Here is a 24146-nt window from a genome sequence, read left to right as displayed (position 1 = left end):
ACGAAAAAAAAAAAGAAAAGGATTTTTTTTTGGGAATTTTAATTACTGCTGATCCAATTTTAAAAAGGAACAAAAAAGAAAAGCAGCTCAAGGAATACTGAAAATCTGCGTGAATTCAGTCACAGATATTAGTTAAGGGCACCAAGGTTCTGTACAGAAACGAAAGCACGAAAACAAAAACAAAATCAAGAAAGGAAATGAGCACTGACACTTCATCTCCAAAACATTTAGCAAAAATTACTCCCCCTTTTTTTAGTGCATATAATTAGGAGCATGATTGATAACACAACTGCAGTTTACCCATTTTCTACAATCTTTGACTGATATATAAAAATAATTATATGACTTCTGAGACAAACAGGACTTGCAAATATAACCTATTCCCTTTAAAACTGTGCTTGGTGTCTTAGATGTTTAAGGCTATACATGCATTGAAATTTAAGGAATTTCAGGTTGAAACAGTAGTTGAAAACTGTGTTATATTACAGAAGTTGTACAATGAAGGGACACTGGTACATATGATGCAGCATCAGTCTGTTCCTGTGAGACCAGCATACACCAGATAATTATTGTACAACATCAGGACTTCAGACACAGGAAAGCCAAATCTGTTCTCAAGGTAGCACACTTCAGATATAGGTATAACATGGTAAACCAAGCTAATCCAACAGCACTTACTGACTGATATTTTTGTTTGTGATAGGATTTTGATTAAAATGCACCAAGAAACACAACCCAAACACTTTGCTACTGATACAACAATGCACATCCAGTCAGAAAAGAGGTATTTGGAATTCTCAGCTGGGAGTCACATTTACAGAAGCCTATTCTATATTTGTTAACAGAGATCTATCATATCATTTTTGTCATTAAGTATTGCAAGTCCAATCATTATTTGTCCAAATAATTAGAAACAGGCTTGGTTCTTTGGTTAACACCATGTGACTTACAACAGACACAGGAATCAATTAAGAATAAACAGCCATATGAGGAAGTTTTTTGGATTGGGGGTGGGGGCGAGGAAGGAAAGGGAAAAACTTCAAATAAATGCATTGTGTTAAACTGAACTGCCCTTTGAAACCTCCTGGACTAGGAATAATCAGTTTAAGACATCTCTTCAGTTGCAGTGACATTGCTTACACATCATAACTTCAGTTTCTCTACATATTAAATTTTATACAAAAGAAGGAAGGCACCGAGTGCATCGGTGACGTACAGGCAGTATAAAAGTATGCAAGAAAATGCTACATACTGTATTTTTCATACCTTTTAGAAATGTGGTGAATGTGTGCTATCTCTATGCAACATAATGCTTTACGAATCCAACTCCTTATATCCCAATGAAAGAATGAATTAAAATGTGAAACACATTTTAATAATCTTGCTGGTAACAGCACAATTCAATATTTGTATTCACTAAGATCAGTTATTAGCTTATAGTCACCAGAAAAACAAGTTCAAAATCACTGAAGATCAAGGGAACTATAATCTAAAACTATACTTTGGGACAGAGCCAGCAGCCTTTACTCATGACAGATGTCCCACTAAGAATGGAGAGGAGGCTCAGTTTTACCACTGTTATTCATGTTAATAGTGCCTTTCTCTGAGACATCCCCAGGAATAGATGGAAGTGCTTACAGGGAAAGGTTCTACACAGCATGAAAGACATCTGGTTAAACCAGGACCTGAGTAAAAGGCAGAAGGTTCAGGCCCTTAGTCATTATATTAGCACTTCTGATTGCGTTAACAGTGATATAGCTTGCTCATAGAGCATTTAATTTTACATTGTTAAATCATCTTATATAAAAATAGGTAAGAAAGCTCTGTAAGAAAGTATATATATTATATAAGGAGAAATTTCTCCTTAAAGCAAATAAAGGGAAAAATTGAATAAAAGTTTTCACTAATTACACTTTGTTATGAAAATCACATTAAAAACATTTATCGTAAACGAAACAGTACTGAGCACTAATGAACCTTGTGGTTTACTGGAAAGGACAGCAAACTAGCTGTATAGTAAAAAATGATCATTGCTCTATCTCCTTTTTTTTTGTAAATATTCCCTAATACATTCAACTGCTTAGAAATTTTCTTAAAATGTCATAATAAGCCATTTGCAAAACTGACAATCCAAACTGGTTCAAAGCCCTGCTCCTTGCTTGTACTAAGGCCTAGAGACTGCATCTCAAAGCTATGATAATGATTCTAGTTAATTCTGCAAATTCATTCAAATTCACACTCTGGAAATGAACCAAAAGTTAAAAAGCAATCCACTTTAGACCCTCAGTATGCAGTCAGTGTCCATGAGGTTTGCAAAACACAGGAAAAAAATTATATTGACACAATGGGCAAGACTCTTGTCCTCAGATATAAGAGAGAAAAGGATGACATTAATTACATCCCTGAATGTCCATGAGGTATTCCTTCAGTGGTATGGTATTACTGCTTCTGCTCTCCTGAGTAGGGCCTTTATGCCAGCTCAACCAGAAGATGCTTCCAAGGAAATGAATCAATCCTGCTTCCTATAAGACAGCTTGGCCCTTTTTCTGGGCAGAGCTGTCTCCTGATCTTCATTCCTACAGGAGCAGTACCACCCACGTTCCTGACTCCTGGCACATTCCTCTGCATAAGGACCATGTTTCTATATTGATCCAGCATAAGCCTGAACAGCAAACTTGATCCAACAAAACCTGACCCAGCATGTACCAGGCCCATCCATTACTTCAGTCACACCACATAAGAAGAACTAAGCTTGCCAGCACTAATAATTGTGCCATATTCAGGTAGACATAATATGAGCAGATACTGGTGCATAAGATTTCCGCATAGTCTGCAGAAAGGAAGAAACCCTGCTTGAATTTAAGGAGGGGCAGTGATAAGTTCTTAAGGCTAAACTAATCCATGTCACTGTAGGCCAGTTGGCACTTGCCCCACTCACCCAAGGCAAATAAAAAAACCATCTACGCTCGGTAAAACACACTGGTTTAGAAGACACACAATGTCTACAGAGACCAGCACTACTCTGAATGCATCAACTCCTCAACTAACATGTCACAGTTTGTCTGAGCGGGGCCCTCTGAGGGCCTCAAGGATCCAAGAGAAGAATAGGAGTCACTGTTGCTGCTATTGTAAGAAGCCATCACTTATTTTAATTCTCTTGCTCTCAGATGACATCTCTTCAATGGGTGTTGGTGATTTCATTAACAAGGAAATGCTCCTGTGACTTTTCCCTCAAAAACTACCATCAGAACAAAGTAGTCTGAAATCCAGCTGTGATGTACTACACAATCAAGTTAAAGACCAAAAAAACCAGAACATTCTTGATGGCTCCTTACAACAGTAAACACTGCTGAATGTTCCAGTTAAAATGATCAAGTTGTTTAGGGCTTGCTTTAACATTTTTAATAATAAGCTTTAAAAAATATTTCAAAAGCTGAGGAAAAGAAGAAAAAAAGAGATAATGAACAAATAACAGATTTGTGACAGTATCTGGATGTTTGGTTTTTTGCCTCCATTTATAAGTGAAATCATATTTGACTGTTGTTGGTGCCAGGCTGTAGCACCCCTCTAACCTACCAATCCTATTGCTTTTCACACCTTCAGGGTGAGGTCTGCTCTCCTTTTGAAGCCTGTGGGCTCCTCTCACTAACATTAATGGCAGGTAGGTATGCACATCAGTGGGAAAATAAAAAAATATGTTTAACTGTTATTGAGAATTTAGCTTCAGAAGGAAGTCAGTCTGCCTTACAAACAAGTGACAAGACCGATTTTAAAGACTGCTATAAAGAGGACAGCTTTTTTTCCTCCAAAAAAGTGTCATAAGTAGAGGGCTCAGTACAATTCTGAGTTCAATAAAAGGGCATTTCTGTTATTAGTTTCAGGCTGGAACAGCTCAGGCCAAAAGGCCTCCCCTCAAGCCTAATCCCTGATCTTACCCCAGACTTTTTGTTAGAATTGGCATGTGCAAGAGTGATCTGTACTCAATTCTTAAATGAAAATGTCTCCCTCAAAGAGGTTTTCTTCTTCTGGTTCGTTACATTAAAACTGACTGTATTTCAGAAATATTTGGGAGTTGGAGAGGTCAAATAAATTCTGCACCAGTACCTTAAAGTACAGAGTGTCCCTGACCTCTAAGGTCCAGTGACTGCCACAGGTAGCTTTTCAGGGCCATGGGGAGTTTGCAGGAGTGAGCCACTGGGGAGAAGAGAGAATAAATCAAGAACATAAACACAAATTTTACACAACAAAAGAATTGCTCCAAAGGTGTGAAAATGGGAAAGTACTGATGCTGACACTGCATCTGCCATCAAAAGTCATTGCAAAAATTTACAAGTAAAAATATTTCCAACAGTAAATGCCATAAAAACTTATTTTCAGCTCAAGCATTTTCTAAATTGATAACAATATTTAGCTCCCACAAAAGCACATACCTTCATTCCAAGTGCTCCCCAGATTTCCAAATCTAATTATCAATGAGTGCAGTGGACTTCCATTTCATTTAGAAATTGTGTCATATTTCTCCTATGGTAGAGCTTACACCTTGCCTTGCTTCTTTCTGCCTTTGCAGTCAGACCTCACAGTGAAGCTGCAACTTGGTCTCACAATCCTGAGCATGAGGCAGCAGCACGGGGACCAAGCTTTGCATCTTTCCAGTGCTCCACTCGTTCCCAGTGCCCCCAGGCTGAATGGGAGCAGCAGGATGGCTCTGCTGCCTTCCTGCTGCTCCCATGTGGATGTGGGGGACAGTGCTGTCCTGCAGGCGCTGCACAACCTCTCCTCCTCCAGTGCAGTGATTTCATGCTTGGCTGTCCTTGCCCTTAACAGAAAGGAACTGACCAACTTTTTCACATTTATAATACATTAGGATGACCTACGGGAAACGTTCTAAGCACTAAAACCAAACAGATCATACACAGAAAGGATGCAATACTTCCAAGAATAGAATCTGTAGGAATGTCACTGTTCTACAATTATTTAAGGCTACACTGACAGGAAACAGATTCAATTCAAGATCTGCAATTTCTACAGGGTTTGCTGGCATACAGAAAAGTAATTAATTTGATACATTTTTTTCAAGTACTTACTTTGCTTTTGAACAAAGGCAAAGAACAAAAAGCTATGAAAAGAAAAACACAGCCAATTCTGGGGAAAATACAAGTGCCTCTAATTTGTCACTGATACTTTGTTCTTCAGCAATTCTGTTCTGTGCTTAAGACCTAACTGAATGCACAAAACTGTGTGTGCAAGCCCTTACATAGGGTTTAAAAAACCCACAATAGCTGAAGGCAGATTTCAAATACAAAGGTGTAGGTTTGCATAAGCAATGAAAAACAAAATTACAAACAAATCAAATAGTAAGAATAGGTTCTAGGAAGAAAAAAATCCAACATGACAGCTATTGGTACTACAATTAACACACAAAAATCCCAAGATGAATCCAGTCATTGCTATGACTGGTATTGCATGGCAAATCCATATTCTACTGCAGTCAAAATTAAACATTAATTTCCAATCTTCACACATTCAGTTCTAGCCTTTTTACAGTATAAATCCAAGTAAACCAATCCTTCTTCTGTGAAGCACGGACTGGTCCCAGGTATTTTAGGTAAAGTCCTAGAGAGAGATTCCTCTTCCCAAATGAGCCCAACACAGAGTACCATAAATCTCTGCTGTGTCTAAATTAAGATTTCAGTGCCTTACAAATCTAAATGCTGAAATGCAAAGCTGAAGCAATGCAACCTACAAACAGAAACCCAAAACACGTCATGGTTTAGTTTAGTTTGGTTCCATAAGAAGTTATTTGCTGCACCTTCCAAACTGACTTCTGCATTTGTTCAGTGATGATGTTACGTTCTCCATTGGAATTACCTGACCCAGTTCCTGCTGTTCAATAGTGTACATTATTTTAAATAGCAAAACCTGTACAAAGAGACAACCATCAAGAGACAATTTTCAGTTTTAGAAAAAAGCATCTAAATACCCACAAAAAGAATAGATAAAACCACTTCCACATCCAGTGAAAAGCTGCTTTACAACAGCTTCTACGTCATTGCTTATATTATATGGAAAGCTGAAAAGATTGTGAAAATCTGAGCATTTTCCTGATGCATATAAAATTAATGCTGATTTTGTATTAAATTCTACACTCAACATTACATTTCATTTCTCAAACTGGACTAACAAAAATGACTAGACAACCTGCATTGTATTACTTCAAGACTATTCCTGTTTTCCTGTTTAAAGAAAGTTTTTGCATTATTTGTATTTAGTAAATAAAGCTTAATGAAGCAGCAGCACAAAATCAGGAGGAAAAGAAACAAAGCCAAAGGCCTGCGACAGTGTTTAAATCTTTAAATCAACAAAACCTGAAAGCCCAGCTCTGCAAATAAATCCTTCAAAAGTCACCAAATAAACCAAGATGTGGAATTACAAAATCCTTTAAAAAGGACTTAATGAAACTGTTAAATAGTGTGAGAATTTGAGATCCGTGTGAAATATCTTTATTACAGCATACCCACCATCACCGTCTTACTGTACCTGACTGTCTGCACACCCCAAAGCCAGGATTGTTCAAAGGCATTATAAAGGAATTCAAGAGGAACACATCTGTCCTAATGAGAACACTTCAGACTAAGACCAATTGTCTCAACAAAATCCAACACTTTACTCTTCCACCCACCAAGTGCTACAACAGTCAGTGAGGTCTCATATTAGTAAGACATCACCCTTATTTATAAAAAAAAAGAAATTGCTTTTTTTACAGGAACAATTAAAAATAAACAAAACTTGTAATAACAGGCAAAAAAAAGGATATTTAAATTGGGAAGCTTTAAAAAAATACTTATACTCGGTAATGCATAATTTTATCAACATGAATTAGATTCAGCAGTCAATAAATTAGTGTGAGTCCAGCTAAAGGCTTTGGGACAAATAGGAACCTCAGAAGCACTGATATTTTCTCAGTTTTGGTGGACGCCACGAGTGTTTATCTGGTGATACTGCAGCTTCTCAGCTGCATCACTGGAAAGCTGTGTTTCCCAACCCAAACACAAGCAAAGCAAACTTCTCTTTTGTGTGTGAACATTTGTTCAATTGCTGGCAAATCACTAGGAGAAGAAAAAAAAACCAAAAAACTACTGATGTTCTCTTCTTCAAGAAGAAATGTAAAAACTCCTGGTCTGCTCTCTACTTCCAACAAACAGCAAATGGTAATGCCTAAAACAGCTCACAAGAGACCTGAATGGATACTTGTTTCAAGCAAAGCCATAGTATTTTGCATTCATTCTGAGTAGTTCAACTGCTGCCTCTTCCTTCACAGTCTTCCAACCTAACATCCAACTGCTGACATTTTAAAGAAACCTGTATCAATTTGTTTAATGAAAATATATTTTAGTAAAGTCGTGCTCTATGAGCTTCCTACATTGGAATACATGAATAGAGGAAGTGCTTTCAACAGAAAGTTACGTAGTTTTACAGTACAACCTGTCTAAGGAGTTTTGGAAGGGACCAAACTAATGATCTGGTCTCTTTGGATTAGGCAGAAGTACAGGCAAGAGGGAAAAACCCAATTTTTGCCATATATAGAGCTTGTTCCTGTCACAGATTGAAGAAACATTAGTTTGACGTCAAAGTTCACCTGATGCCCAAATGCTAGTATTTTTCAAACCAACTGCATATCAAAAAATGAAAACTTACTTTACCAAGCTCCTGGATAGAAACTCAGTGCAAAACAACACTATATTTCTATTTGCTATATTATTAAGTGTTCTTTCAATCAGTGGTTTTTCTTTTTTTTCGCTTTTGCTTTGCAGACCATTAACTTTTCTCAAAGTGCAAACTATTGACCTTTAATCTGAATGCAGGCAGGTCAGAAGCTACAGTATTAAAGCAATACAAAAGGTACACAAGGTGGAGCTTACATTAATTAGGAAAACCTCGCACAAAATGTTTCTGAATTGAAAACCACAAAAACAAACCCAAACAAATACAGCATCAGGTGGATGGGGAAGGGACAAGTATCGTATCTGCGTACAGCAAGGATCCTCTGACACCAAGGAACCTCATGACACCAAGTGAAGATCCTTTATTAAATCCCACTATTTTGCATCCTTTGTGATGGAATGTTGACCGCAATTTCCATTTTTCACTCCCACAGCGCACCCGCTGATTGTGACCAGGGATGATCATCTTCCCGGGAGAACAAGTTCCCTTAGAACCATGGCTGCATTTTCTACCATCCCTTAGGATTCCAGTAAAGTATGCCATCTACAGACTTGCTGTCCTTTCGATTCCTTCATTTCAGTCCAGTGATTGAGCTCGTCTTCTCCTGAGCTGTTGAGACCTAAGGAAATCCAGCCTATCATCTCTTTCCGCTTCATGCTGCGCTTGTTGTACACGGACAGTATGAGTGTCACGTCCGAGAGCTGGAACAGTGCCACCTGGAACACAAAGGTCTCCTTGTACACGGGGTTCGGCTGCCCTCGGCGGATGGAAGTCTTGCACTTGGACATCTCCTGCCCCATCGAGTTCAGCAGTGTTAACTTCACATATGTGTCTACAAAAGAAGTCACATTGTGGAGTGTCAGATACCTTGGAATGGAAGATTTGGAGAATGAGGCGTTTACAAAGAACAAGGATATGGTGTATACCAGGATTGCTGAACACAGCTTAGTTTAGACACATGGAGAGATGACAAGTAAACAAAATGTTACAAACACACTAACAAATGAACTAGTTCCAGTACTATGTACATGGGTTAAGTTAAAGGTATACCTCATAATCCTCTTCCCATCAACCCCCACTTGTTTAGTCTAACAAAAACTTAAATTGCATTAACACTTAGCAAGCTCCAACTAGCCACAACACTGTAAAGCATACCACTGAAATTTCAAAGAATATGGATAAATAAAATGCAATTAATAAAGGCAATTAATGAAGAGGAAAAGAAAACGATGTCAATATGCAGCGATGATATCAAAACAGCCAGGATAAAATGCTTAAGAATAATCTCTGCATGGATGTGGTTCTCGTTTTGGGCTTTTCAGTTTTATTTATTTTGAAAACCAAAATGCAGCAAAGTGCATTCAAAGATGTCAGTTTACACAATACAAAAAACCCTATTATTTCCTAGATCCATGAAGGAATACATTTACTGCATGTTTAAAGAAAAGCAAGTCTTTGCATAATTCGAGACGATTGTTCAAAGAGTAGCTTGTATGGTGCTTTTAAGCATACACTTAAGAAGCTGATGTAAGTAATGTAGTTAGCACACATTATGTGTTAGCATTTGGGTATAAACCCTTATTTTTAAATGTCTATTTCCATTGGACCAAAAGCACCAAACCATGCTCCTGCAGAAGTATGCACATTTCATGAATTTAACTAATTATAGAAAACATAAAATTGTATAAAACAATCTGGTATTTAATTTTTACTCCTGTCTTTTCATATTAATGGATAATATCAATTAAAGGTTGGATTTTAAGTTAAAAAAAACCCACAGAGTATTTTCACTTTGCAGGTACATTGAAATGCCAACATCCATATTCAGAGATAAATGCAATTTTGCATTAGAGAGTGCCACAAAAAATAAACATGTACTTTCATAAACTGGTATGGTAGGCAGCTGTGGATATTTTACTGCTGGCAGGTTTCTTTTGCATGAAAAAGACAACATCCAATTAGTTTCTACAGGAACTCACCTCGGATTATATAAACCTGTCCACCTATCAAGTGTTTTAGACAACAGAACAGTCCATCTGACAACAGGGGGTGGAAAGCAGTAAAAGAAATAATGACCAGATGTCAATAGTTGGGTGAGAGAGGGTCAAAGGTTAAAGTTTAAGAGGAAACACTATTCACTAGAGTGGAAGAACATGAAACCTTAGCAGCACAGATCAGAAAAAGGAGTGAACAAAAGGATTGTTAGGTAAAATTTAATGAAATGAAAAATATGTGCAGTTTTTGTGTAATCTTTAACAAAAATTACATTGCTTACATAATGGGTTATCTCAGGAATAATAGACACTGGATTCTAAGCCACACTTACCATAGGAAGAATCATACAAATGATTAAGTTATAGCAGATTGGGTAAAAATCACTATATCCTTATCAAACCTTATGCTTTTTCATGCAAACTCCAGCATATTTAGAAAAACTGCACACTAAAGTGTTTAAACTTGATATATTAAAAGCAATAAAATGAAAAATCATTGAACTGAAAACCAAGCTGGTTTTGCCCTTAGCTTTTCTAGTTACTGATATTTGATCGTCGTACTTCAGTTCTTGAGTAATTATGAACTTGGGCACAAGAATGACTCTGACCTCTAAAAAGATCCGAGGGAAACTTATATCTGAAATTCAGCAATGGGTCTCGATTTAGGATGTAAAGATCTTGCTTATTCAAATCCACGTATTTATGGATTTAATATGTGTGTGCATGCATACACACACATACATTTAATATGCAAAAGCTCATACCCTTTTTCAACTAAACCTTAAAGAAAACTGAGAAGCATCTTTTTCTCAGACAAAATACTAACTGTTACACAGAGAAGCAAAGACACATCCACTGTTACTGCCTGCAGGATCTGGCCTATTTGCCTGTACTCAATTGCTAAATGAGTTACTATGTAACACAAATATGCAGTAGAGTAGCATGAGCTAGCCAGAAGTAGAAATTTAGTGTTCAGTTCATATTTGCTGCAGAAGCACTTTACAAAAATTCTTAAGTTCCCAAGCCTTAGTCTACAGAAAGAGTGGGAAAGAGTAATTGCTTCCATTTATATCACAGTTCTCCAACACATGAATGAAAACCGAGCTGCTCGTATACTTTGCAGCCCTTCTCAGGATTTTGGAACACTGATAGTCCAAACAACAAATGTGACCAGGACATTTCTTCATCATCATCATCGTCATCATCCCTACAGGCCTTATTTTCCATTTTGTGGAAATGGATGGCACAGCCTGAGGCTGGCAGATGTCCACAATGTATTCAACAGGGAGTTGGGTATGGCAGTGGCAGGGACCTGGGTCCAGGAGTTTAAAAGGTGCCACCACTGCAGGGGGGAGGAGAGGGGGATGGCACAAAACAGCCCAAAGGAGAAATCTGGATTCCACAATATTCTGCGCATGGTTTTACCAGACCCAGAAAGTTTCTTAGATTCCAGCTTTCTAGGAACAACAGAACTCCAAACCCACATTTGCCTAAACAGAACTGGACTATTGTTATTACAAACATCAAATCTTCCCCCTATCCTTCACAGGGACAAAAGGTAGCGTGGAAGCTCTTCCCTCCAAAAAGGTTAGACAGAACATGGTTTTACAGGGCTATGGGCTGTGTTCTATGTTCCTTTTTTACAATCTGAAACAGATTTTTGACCCCAGTGACACTCACAACTCTTAGCTATACAGCATGGGCCCACCGAGCACATTTTGGGAATTAAGATACTAGGGAATGAGCATCTCTGTTTTCAAAGCAAGTACTGAACCCCTCCTAACTTGCATATTCTAAATATTAAATAAAAATTGGCCATCTTTGAGATTCCAGAAAGATAAGTATCTGGTTTTGCTTTAAGGGTCTCTTTTCTCCCTTTCCTTTCTTCCCACATCCCAGTGTCCTTGGACCTCTTTGTCTTCCCCCATCACTATGTATCTGTTCTGTCTCTAAATAGGTGACTCTAGGGCAGCTACCCAAGCATATAAAAGCACTAGAGATTCATCTGCCACCTTCATTCTCTGACCATGTTAACAAAGTCTGGCTCCATCAGTGTGAAAAGCATAGAGAAAGCAAAGCAGAGTAAGGTGAGCCAATTATGAATAGAATAAACATGGGTCAAGAAAATGACAAAGAGGAGAGAGCATCAGTATCAAGTCTGGCTTACTTCCTAAACTCAGGAGATGAAGTGAGACATGCAAACCACTTACAAAATGCTGGCAGCCTAATACATAATCCAGTATCAAATAATCTGCTAGTGCCATACTAATCTGGGGTTTACAAAACAGCAAGAGTAGCTAAATGCTGAGCCTCCACACAAAATCAAAAGGAACAGGTAGGTATTTCTTATTAACACTTATGTAAATCAGACACACCATCTTAAAAAAAAAAATATATATTTTAAGAAGTTTGTTACTGAACTTTCTCAAGCTATTTCAAAGAGCTAGAGACAGCAATAACATTCTCTCCCTGTGACATTCCATCTGGCTCCACTTATGACGTGTACAAAGTTCACAGATATTTCAGACATGTATTTTTGAACAAATGCTTGAAGACACAATTCAAGTCCTTTCTGATGGTGAACATTCCTCCTGTACAATAAATATGCCAAAGGCCTCAAGTGGTTGCTCCTTGTCTGTACTGACATTCCCCAATTACATATATTACCACATATATACAGGCACATAGCAATTAAAGACTGCAGTATCAACCCCTCTAGGAGCAGCAATAACTGTTCATAATGTTTATATTAATATTAACTGGCATGTACTTTCTCTTTAAACACTGACTTTTTTATTCTTGGGCTGTGATGTGAGGCATTAGTAATTTAGCAATTAATCATTATGATAAAGGTAATTTATTAGCCAGTCGTCATGAAAAATTAAAACAGGCTTGTCAACTTACAATTAATATTTTGAATTTTAGATTTTTGCTATTTCCCAACTGACTGGAAATATAAAACATGAAACAGATTAGTTGATGATTTCTCTATTTCATTTTGATTGGGTAAGACTAAGTGGTAGGATTGAAGTCCTTGCTACCGAGAGCCCCACCAGTACAGAGGCATTAGGATGAAAAAAGATTTTTCACTCACTGGGTGGTCTGTTCGCTGCCAAGTTTTTGAAGTGGCTGCCTTTTATCACTTCTGCTGATAATCTTCCAGTTGTAGCATTATAAAGGAGGCCAATGAGTATTTCTGGAGCTGAGCCATGTACCAGAGACTGACAAGAGGAGGTACTTGCACTGCAGGACACTTCTGACATGCTCATTTGAGAGTCACAACCCTATAAAAGAGATACAAAGTTCTGTGTGTTACGGCATGATGTTACCGGGAAGTCAATTTTTAGAATAATGCATAGAAAATTCTGAAAGCAACTTAGTGACAATAACAAGTTCCATTCAGTCACCCAATAAAAAATATACATTCTTAATATATACTTAATTTGCACATGTTAGAGGTAACAATAAAGTGGACTGAAATTAAAATAATTCTTAGGTGCTTCCACTGCTTCATGATTAAGGAGAAACAATATCAGAAGATGAAGAACAGCCTTTATGGTCCCTATTTACTTCAGTTCCTAAGGTAAGACCTGTAACAATTTGTCAGCATCCTGGAAAACATTAAACCTTGGATCTTTTACGTTCCAAAAAATGGAAAACACCAGTGGAACCTTGAAGATAATAAAATACAGAAAATTCTTATTCATCCTTTCTAAAGGTTATTCTCTAGACTGAGAATTTATGAGTAGTAAAATAACAAAACACACACATTCAGAAAAATACACTCTGTCTAGCATGAATTGGCTTACAAGGAATTTAATTGATCCAGGGATACAGAACTGCAATAGTTCCTTTGTCTTGGGTGGGAAAGGAAGAATGCCATCTGAAGGTCAGGAAGCAAAGCTTTAATTTCCACCCTGAGAACTTCCAAAAAACTTAGATCTTCCACGCATTCTCACTACATCACATCTGTAATGGGAGTTTCTAATACTAATTTTTATCATTTTAACTCCTCATTATTGGACATAAAAAAGGGAGAAATTTATACTTTATGCTGCCATGCTAATCACACCATGGTTGTTCCTATTTTCATTTGCACTGGCACATGACAGGAACAACAGAAAACAAATAAACAGGATGGCAAGTAGCCAACTGGAATGGCAAAGTACTTGGTAGCTGAGGAGACACTTTTGAATTATCATCACATCCCTTTATGAGTCTTTCAGAAATAAAAAAGTAAATTGAGTCCACAGAGTTTTCAAATATGGCTTGACTCGTTTGGAAAGCTGGCATCACTCTTTCGAAGAGTCATGATGATATTGTAAAGCTGATTCTTCCAGATTCCAAATGTCTGTCCCTGTGATTTCCAGCAACAGCTGACATGGGCACAAGATCTGATCTAAAACCTAAATAGCACAAATCCTCATCACGATAAATGTTAACTTTATAAGCAAGTAAGTTCAGCTGACATGTAAAGCCCACATGCATTATAGGATCTCAAATTATAGAAGACATGATTCTACAATAATATCCCTCTTATTGACATTTTAACTAGTTCTTTTCAACAGAACATTTCCCAGAAGTCTAGCAGAAGTTTCAAGTAGCAATTCAGTTCCTCATTAATAAACATTCACTGTTGTTAACAAATGTATTCTTACCACTGAAGAAGTACCTCAACAAATTTCTCTGACTTCCCCTCCCAAGCTGCAAATTCAAAAATTTAAATCTTCGGTTATTTCTCCAAAAGCTCTTTATTCAATGCCAAGAATAAATTTCAAACTGCTTGCAAATTGTTAACTGCTGAAACTTAATTACAAGTATACATTCATTCTCTGATTCTTGTCATTCATAGAACAGGAATCTTTTGATTCCTAACTTCAACAGAAGGAACAAAATGGAAAGTTTAAAAGAAAGATGACTCGATTCAGAAGTCACAGTATACACAGCACACTTGAAAGCCTCAGCCTGTCACAACTGCAGCTATTACTTAAGCTTTCTGGCATTTTAAAATTGTAACCCATTACCCCCATGGTGCTTATTCACCTTATTATTTTCTTGAGCCAGGAATTTTAGCACAGTACACCTGACACAGTTCAAAAGCATAGGTCTCAAATTTGATTGAGATCATGCTGCAAGCCCACAAAAAGAAAAAAAAAAAAAAGAAAGAAAAAGATGCAACACAATGCAGGCAGCTGAGTAACATTGTCCCCAAATCCTCAAAAGGCTTTGACATGCTGAGAGAAGGTGATGATAGTATCTTTGCCTAATTGGGACTTATTTGTACAGTTTACTGATGTCCTAAGAGGGACTTGGCTCATGACAGAGTCAAACTCACTACAATGGGTATCAGAGTAAGGTTTAACCTGTCAGAAACAGTGAACAGTAAATGAATGACTACTGAGTGTAAATGACTCCTGAAGTACCAGGAAAAAGACAAGTAGCTTCTGTGTAGTATAACAGAGAAGGAGCAAAACAACCAAAAAATTAAATGTGTGGTACTACAAAGTTACATAAGCATGGGCTAGAAATACCATTCCTTTACAGCAGAATCCTGAGTGGATAGGAGAAGGACAAGAATGACTTTCTCAAGGCCAGGCAAAAGGATCTCACCAGCTGAAACGTGGGTTGAGAAGACCAAGGTGATACTTCAGAACTCTAAGTGGATGAAAATGCAACTAAATGACTGTTCCTTAGAAGTGTTGCACAAAAAGAACTGGTAGATATATGCTAGATGAAAATCTGGAGAGACCATCTAACTTAAATATTCTGCTACAATATTTTCTAAACCACAATATTTTCGCAGGTTTGAGAAAAAACAAATGAATGTTGTTTAACCCTTATTTAACTTATGGATCTCCATCCTACAAAACTGTGGGGACATAGACATTAAAATAGAACTATCAAATTCACCAAAGGAAAAATCAAAATAGTGCATTGTTTTCCCTTTCACTCTAAAAGAACCTCAACTTCAATTCACTTTGTTTCATGCTGACCCAACTGGACTAAAAAAATACTCTTATTTTTAGTTATGAACTGAAAAATCCTAATGAGAAAATGGAATGCTAAGAAGGAAAGTGAAGCAGATTAGAAGAGACAATGATGTTACTGGGTAGAAAAAGACTACACAACATAAACCAAAGTATACATTTTGTGGCTACAACAAGGGAGAAAACAAAGGATTTAGGGACAAGTATGTGAAAGACCTGAGGAAAAGGGGAGAGCAAGGTTGCATTCTATCAGTTTTCTTTTAAAAGAAAACAAAAATTTTATTAGGAATAGAAGAAACCAGAATCAGGAATCATAAGAGACAGCTGTGATCAACTGGGCTCAACAACAGCACAAAAGACTTTCCATTGCTGGACAAAGTTAAAAGCAGAGATACTGAGTATTATTAGACATCTTCTCAGAAGTATTTTCTCCAGCTCAGTTTATTTTTCACATTCTGAAAATCCATTGTTTTAAGGAATATATGACATCTCTGGGTAAATAACCTGACTTTGTGTTAAGTCATATGCTGCACTAGAACTGGAAATAACAGCTTTATTAAAGTTTCTGTTTAGAGGGTTTCTTCCTGTTTACACGAGTCAGAATTCCAGATAAGCACCGACAAACTCATCAAGAAAAAAGCCAGACAAGAAGTTATACTTTTACCTGCTCAAAATATAACCTTCAAAATCAAGTGCCAAATTGTAAAATATTAACACAGAAATTGCTCATTGGTACAACATGAACATAGATGGAGCTCCAATGAACAACATTTGGGTCCAATCAGATGCTTTTCATCTCCATGCAGGTCTGCATTCAATCTGTCTATAAAGCTATCCCTAGCCCACTTTGACACTGCTGCGTCCCCTGTTGGAAACTTAAGATTCAGACCAAAAGTTACTCTTTGCTTGAAATAATGTCCATGTAAGTTTATTTTCATAAACCTTCCCTCTCATCCTCTATAAACACAGTATGTAATTTAACAAGCAAGGAAAAGTACTAAGGTTCTGTAAGAGCAAACACTTTTCAAGGTCAGCGAAGCACCAGAAGAGCCTAGTAAGAACTGTCACAAAACCTTGTACATTTTTAAGAACTTAGATGAAAAGTGTTACTGATCTGCCCACAGTGCAAGAAACTGTCTCTTGAGATTGTGTCCAGTATATTAATACTAAATCCTAAATTCTTTTTAGGTCAATTTAGCCATAATACCTTATTAACAGTAAACACTGCAAAAAAAAGGTGAAGTCTATTCCAAATACTTGGTTCATATATCTGTCTTACTGCAGTAAATAAAAAATGTTCAGCTTTTGAGTTGTCTAACACAAAGCTGTGTGCAAAGGACCTAAATCTTTCCATATACACCACAGGATAGTACTTTGTAATAAAGTTAGTCTGATTTTATTTGATTAACACTTAAAAGAATTGCTGCTTTCCACTGGACTCTAAAAGTAGTACGTGTAATATTCTACAAAAACTTAATTACTAGTTCTCCAAACTATTGCCCTTGGTGACTTCTTTGTATATATTATCTGGGGAAAAGACATTACATCTTAATAAATATATAATAAAAACATTCCCACTAAGCATGATTTGTATTTTGTATGTCCCTATTGTACAAAAGTTGGCAATCAAAAAAAAAAAACCACTCCTTTTTCCCCCTCATAACAATGGACATAAACATAGAATGCATGATGGCAGACTTCAATCCCTGAGAAGCATTTTCAATAGTGCTTTTCTCTCCCTTCTTACAACATAGAGAATCATCCATTTGCATCCATGGTAATATATGTGAAATGTATTTATTTGTCTTCCTTCCCCACAATTCCATGGAAACACAGTATTTGTTACTTACATATTCATCTCCTACTGTTATTTTTCTATACCCTGAAGTTCTGCTTATAAATTCTGCTCTTAAGCCGACCAGAGTTAATGACAAGGAATAATGTGGCCATGCTCTGAAGGCAGTTGAAAGTTCATTTTCCACAATGCACAGGTAAAAACCACATGTCTGTAGGCTTACAAAACAAGAGCATCTGATTCTGTTGGCTTTTCAAAATGTACATAGAAAAGATGAAACCTTGCTGACAATCCTTCAGCAACAAAAATCTGATTCACAGCATGTTACTTGTCAAAATGTCTCTCTCCAATTTTAAATGTTAATGTTATACCACTAATCTCTTAAAGAACTTTTTTGCACATTACTTTTCCTACATCTAGATCAACTGAGAGGTTAGGAAATGTGAATCCTAGCAGGCAAAGGAGGGCCCTCAATCCAGGTATGCCAACAGATTTTAGGTGAAAGCATTCATGTCTCAATCATAACCCCAGGGTTGAACCCTGAAGCTCCTGCTCCCTTCTGAGCTTGCTGAGGAGAGCACTCAAGCCCCACATGGGCTCCAGACCAGCTGCCAAGAGGAGAAAACCAAACCTAGGGGCTCCACATCCTTCGTTAGCAGCTTCAGCACCAGATACTTCACAAAAATACGTTTCAAAGCTAAAATACTGTTGAAAAAATATCCAGATCCTTCCTCGGAAAGAGAACTTCAACCACCTGAAGAATCAGCCCTGAAAACGGAGGGATGTAAAATAATTAGGAATATAAAAGTTTGAAGCCAGCTGACCTGTACTGTAAAATTAGGAGATCACACAGTTATCAGTATTTTGCTTTAAATTTATAACCTGAACTTGCAAACATTGAAACATATCGTTTTAAGCATCTCACAAAGATTCAAAATTAGGAAAGTAAAAGTATCATTATCTATGACAGGTAATTATTTGGGTTTTTGCTTAATAGCTTCCTTGAAGCATGTTCCAATTAAGTATAATGTGCATTTTTATTCATGTACTTAACGCTTTACAGCATTACTAAGTCAACTTAAATCACAAACATGAAACTAAATAGTCTAATAATATTTCCATTATGCAACTTGATCTTAGGAGAAAAAAAACCCATTTATTTAGGGTAAAATGGCATGCTTTAAATATTACCAATATTTCCTAGTCAAATATTCCAATTTTAGCAAATATATCCACTCAACATCAACGGTATGCACATCAAATATGGATTGTTTTGATTATTTAATACTATTAATGTAGTTAAAAATCAGATTATCTGAAGAGATAATATTCCCATTTCTCATCAAAAGCTCCTGCTCTACCCTATTTTTTTACTCTCAAGAGAAAAACTTCTAGATGCAGAATTCTAAAAAACACATTGTTTTCACACAGATGGAACACTGAAAGAGTGAGATCAAATTAAAATTTTTTGATTCACTACATTCAAAGGACTAAAACCTCAAAAATTCTATACGTAGCTTTAATTTACCACAGACACTACAACAAACTTCCTAAGACACATTATGATAATACACAAATTCCCACTTCCAAATAATTTTAAATAATTATTTTTAAAAATTAAAATGCTTGTAGGATTTCTAATAATACTGTATTGCTAAAGAAAGGCTTGGGTTCAAATTTAAGATACTATAACTTAGCAGTAATACTAAAATAACAAAATAAAATGTACATATTCTTAATAATGGCAAATTAACACTCAACTTTTCTGAAAGATATTTAGGAAGTTCACAGAGAGTTCTGTGCTGTTTTTCCTGTTTCATGAGAATTTGCTGTCAGTACTTTGTGCCTAAATTTTATTTAAATTATCAGCTCTACAGAACAAAACATTAATTTTCTACTGAAAGGGAAACATTTTACGTTTTCTCTAACTAATATTAGTCAGTACTGAAATTACACCCTTGGTAGATGACAAAAGGTGACCTGGCTGTTCCACAGACATAATAGGCTTGAAATTTGCAGAGCAAACCCAAGCAGCAGTTGGAGGAAGCAACAGGCAAAGAACCTACAATGGAATTTACAGCATTTGCAAAAGTTCTGTTTTTACATGGCAGAAGCCTAGCTGCTTTTTATACAGCCATGGGCCAGGGGAGGAAAAGAGGCAAAAGGCCTTTTATTATCAAATTCTGTTTTCTGTGATAAGACAGGTGCATAAAGAAACATTCAGGCAGTAAAAGCTGTTAGGTATTTGTGTAAGCAATTTAGGTAAGAACACGTGACACAAAATGCAGACATTTTACCTACATTCCTGATGAAGCTACGCTAACAGCTCCCACCCAGATCCACTCACACATTCCCCTCTCTTTACTCCCTGTCAAATATGTAAAGAGCATGGAGATGTTACTGTGGGACAGTTTCCAAGACCACAGACTTCTTTAAATGACAATGCTCTGTCCAGCTGGATTGAGTCTATGCTCACTGGGGAGATCAATGGCAAATAATTTCATTTTTCTCTTGATTACACCCTTTCAGTCTGGGAAAAGGGAACTATTCAGCAAACAGTAAACACAAATTATGAGTAGTCAATCTATGGATTAGTGTTTGATTACACAAACATACATGCAATTATTTTTCACAATGAACAAACCCATATCATTAACTGTACATTTAGAATGTATTTGTCAGGTAAACTCTTGGTGATTAACAATTGCTAGTGGTGCCCTTTTGATTTGCACAGGTCACCTTTAATCTCATGATCAGAGGACCACCAGGTGTTTCCAGTCAGAAGGGATCTGCTTCAGTTCCTAGAGCTGTCCTACACACAAAAAAGAAAGGGAAAAGATAAACTGGATTCTCCTGGGGCCAGCTGACAGATGATTAAGCCCAACTGAAAGACAGGAGATGTGAAAGACTCAGCTCAAGGTCAAATGATATAAAGGGCAAACCTGACAAGAGGCTGACACGCCACAACTAAAAGGATCCCTTGCTAAAGGCACTCTATGATCAGAAATGCTTTTCTGATACCAAATACAGGCTGCTTGAATATACAAAAGAAGTGATTACCTGAAGATCCTCAAGTCTGAAATGAAGAATGCTAATGAAGAAGATTTATGTTATACTGCAAAGCACAGCAGAGTAATACAAAGAATCACCCAGTAAATAAATCATAAACTAATTAAAAAGTTCCGCAATCATGTACTGTATGAATTTGCAGACCAGGTGACTTCATCTGTTTGTGCAAAATCTCTGATTAGGACGCCCCTCAATGGAAATAAATCAAAGGAAAATGGTGCATCTGCTTTAGCAGAAGGGTGCTCAAAACAGCAAATAGAACTAATTCTGCATTTTGACCTTTCCTAGTTTTCTTGAAAGACAGAAACAAATGTGAGAAGATATTTACGTGTGCATACATATGCAAACGAGAAGAGTAAAAATTATAGGAAAACAAAATATTTGTGAAATTCAGCATCCCTAAGGGAACCAGAAATTTCACTTGGATTGATAAGTTAAAGAATGTACCTCCACTGAAAGAGTTGCTTGAGGAAGGTTTAAGCAGCAGCTCATAGTCTTCAAAAGTGGCAATTTCATATGAGGGACAACCTTGATAATCTTAACTTCTAAAAAAGTAACTTCTGGGGAATTTACAGTATGATTATTTTCCTTGCTGCTCTTAGAAATCACAGTCCAGGTTGGGAGACCAGACTTTTACCACAGAGAATGATAGAATCTCACAGTTACCTCACTTTTTTTAGCTGTATGTATTGATAAGGTTTCTCTATTTTACTTTTCTAAAGATGATCAAAAGGAGACACAGAATCCTACACAATGTTTGCCACTGAGGGACTGGCTTTTCTTTTTTTCTAAGAGTATTGCTCAAAAGGATTATTTTGAGTTGATCTAGAACAGTCCTTCACAGCCTTTTATTTGACTGGAGGCACTTGAGAGACTGAAAAGCATCATTGTATATTCAAAACAGTAATACTATGTCTGAAACATAGCTTCCATTATTTGCAAATATCAAAGATTGTAGGGACTAAGTTGAGTAAGTAACTTCTTTGAAGCAACTCATTAACTGAAGGCAAAGCATACCAGTTTTTCTATTGTTATTTTACTCTGTGTGACCAAATAATGACTTTGATCACTAGACTAAATTCTTTACATTGCTGACTTCAAAAAATCAGTATCCTACATTTGGGGTTATGGTAATAGATCTGGCTACCCATGTAGGAGCTTGCTTCCCACCTGTGCATCAGCAAGGGAGTTGAAAGTCAACTTTTTTACCCCCAGCCACAACACTGAGAAGACAATGGCTGCTGTTTGCTGATACTGCCATGAAATGTTACCTGAGCAGCCAAATACAGAGGGAATGCTTTGTTTGCCAAGTACTGTCAAGTTCTCCTGCAGCCTCACTAACACTATCACCATCTTCCAATCTCCACTTCACTTTAATAACTTTCTTCAAAGAAATCCACAGGGGTCATCTTTCTTATTGTATCAAAGGATCAATTCTGATTTTCTGTGTATTACTACCACTAACTCAGATGAATTAAAGTTATTCCTGAGATAAAATGTGCTCAGGGTGTAAACATAATTGCTCTTTACTTTGATAGACATAATTTATACAAGCTAAGCAAGAGCATTTATATATCATCACATAGGAAGTCTTTGTTTTAGGTAGAATTCCAGTTACAATACTAAGAACAAAACAGTTTGTCTTTTTGTTTCTTCCCTAGACAAGTTTTATTTCTTATTAGCAGCTCAAAGTATCATACTGGTATTTAATAAAGCTCTGTTTATACATATGAATTTTAGCATTTAGCCTTCCAAATACAATCCTGGATAGACCATGCCATAAGAACACAGTAGTAAAGTCATTAGTAGTGACTCTCCTACTTTCTTTGTACAAAACCTGACAGCTCGACTCCATAACGGACAAAAATTCCCAAAAAAGAAATGCCATTCTGAAAGCCTTTACCCCTGCAAAGTTTATGAGCAGATAAACAATAAAAGGAATACTGAAGACACACCACACATAAAGGGCAACATGAAATAAAGGCCTTAAGCACAGTGCATAAACCAGTGCACACTAAATGATTAACCACTGTCCTCATAGCGGAGAGAGTGCATCTGTATGTGTGCAAGGGGGAGCATCTTTATACACCGCATGCATAAATGCCTTCACTGAAAAAAGCTAATTAAAATAATTATCCAGACACTCTGGATCTTTATAGTAAAGATGTACAAAATAATCTTTTAAACACCTATGATTCCCCACACTGTCGGTTCTTTGTTACGAGGATCACAGTAGGAGTTCAATATGTTAGAAATGGAGAATGCTACAGAAAGAAAGAAAAACAAACTGAATTCTTCCCAGTAAACACCTTGTAAAATGATGACACATAATGAATGATTACTAGATTTGCTTAACAGCAAGAGGTATGTTTTGGTCACCCAAACAGTACTTCCCAAATCAATCACAAAATAAAAACCATGATTGATTGTTGTTATTCTACGCCAAAAAACAACCTATGGGATGGTGATGGGGATTACACATGTCTCTTTGATCTTTTCCAAACAGATTTCACTCAATAAACTGCTTATATGTTTTTATAATCACATCAAACTAGAGGCTGTTTTTCACTGTCAGGAAAATTTCACTGGGTGAGAACGAAGAGTAACTGAAAACAGGTCCACAGGGATTTCCTGAAGAGGAATAAACAGCTTTTCTAAACTCCAAGATGGGTGAAGAAAAATTTGTCTTCTGCTGTACTAAAGGGAAAATTTCTCTGAAAGCATCAACAAATATCTTCCTACACAAACTATGCTCTGACAAAACCACAATGTACACCCCTGCTATTAAACATTTGATGCATTGGACAATTTATATTAAATCTGAAAGGACACAGTCTCAGATAACAGTGACAACTGCATTCTGCCCAACTCATATTAGTTTTGCTGCGTCCTCCTAATTTGAACATACACTTGGGAGAAAACGTGTGGTAAATAAGGGGGCTGAGGAGGAATTCCCTGTTACGTGGGAGAACTGCAGCAACACAGGGCTGTTAAAGACAAATGGCAATGGGACTGGGGATAATAGCTGCTAATGCAAGACATAATGCACCATGTGGAAAGGAGAGAAATGGGGTGAAATCTTGGGTGGAAATGATATTTTGTGAATATATTTATAAATTTGAAGTCACGTGTAGCTCTGAAACCTGTTTAAGGAACATAAAAGTATCATGTCCTCACCATGGCATGCACTTGTTCACATTTTAACAACAACCAGAGACTTGCAGGCCTCACTCACGTCAACATGTCACTATATTTGAAAGGCACTGAACTTGCTGATCTACCTTTAGCCAAATTCCCTTGTGTACAGCTTTAAGGTATCACTGAAAAAATACTGAACTTCACAGGATACAGACTGTTCTTATACAACCAGAAGGCATACGATTAGATAATAAAATACATTAATATAATATCAGGCACAGACAGAAGGAAATAAAATACATTTCTGCAGAAGAGATTAGCATAGATAATTCCAATGGATTAGGAAGTTTCAGTGACAGAAGGTATATTTAATATATAAAATCCATATAATGAGAAGCAGTTGAAAAAATAAGACAACTGTCATGTGTCCAAGAAATATCT

The 24146-nt window shown here is 36.8% G+C and overlaps 1 protein-coding gene across 3 annotated transcripts in view; it reads right to left on the bottom strand.

Moving 5' to 3' along the window:
- Positions 1 to 8240: 8240 nt before the first annotated feature.
- SYT14 (synaptotagmin 14) overlaps positions 8241 to 24146 on the bottom strand; it is a 52993-nt gene continuing 37087 nt past the window's right edge. For 2 of the 3 annotated variants that reach the window (XM_062489269.1, XM_062489267.1), the window contains exons 5-6: positions 12811 to 13000; positions 8241 to 8554 (exon numbers count right to left, since the gene is read on the bottom strand). In XM_062489269.1, coding sequence (XP_062345253.1) covers positions 8241 to 8554; positions 12811 to 13000 — 504 coding nt within the window. Of the gene's footprint in view, positions 8555 to 9701; positions 9759 to 12810; positions 13001 to 24146 lie in introns of all 3 variants that reach the window. The other variant, XM_062489268.1, reaches the window with a different exon arrangement.

The sequence above is a fragment of the Cinclus cinclus genome, chromosome 3 (assembly GCF_963662255.1).
Source record: "Cinclus cinclus chromosome 3, bCinCin1.1, whole genome shotgun sequence".
Lineage (NCBI taxonomy): Eukaryota > Metazoa > Chordata > Aves > Passeriformes > Cinclidae > Cinclus > Cinclus cinclus.
The sequence above is the reverse complement of the archived record's forward strand: the minus strand, read 5'-3'. Positions and strand labels throughout refer to the sequence as shown.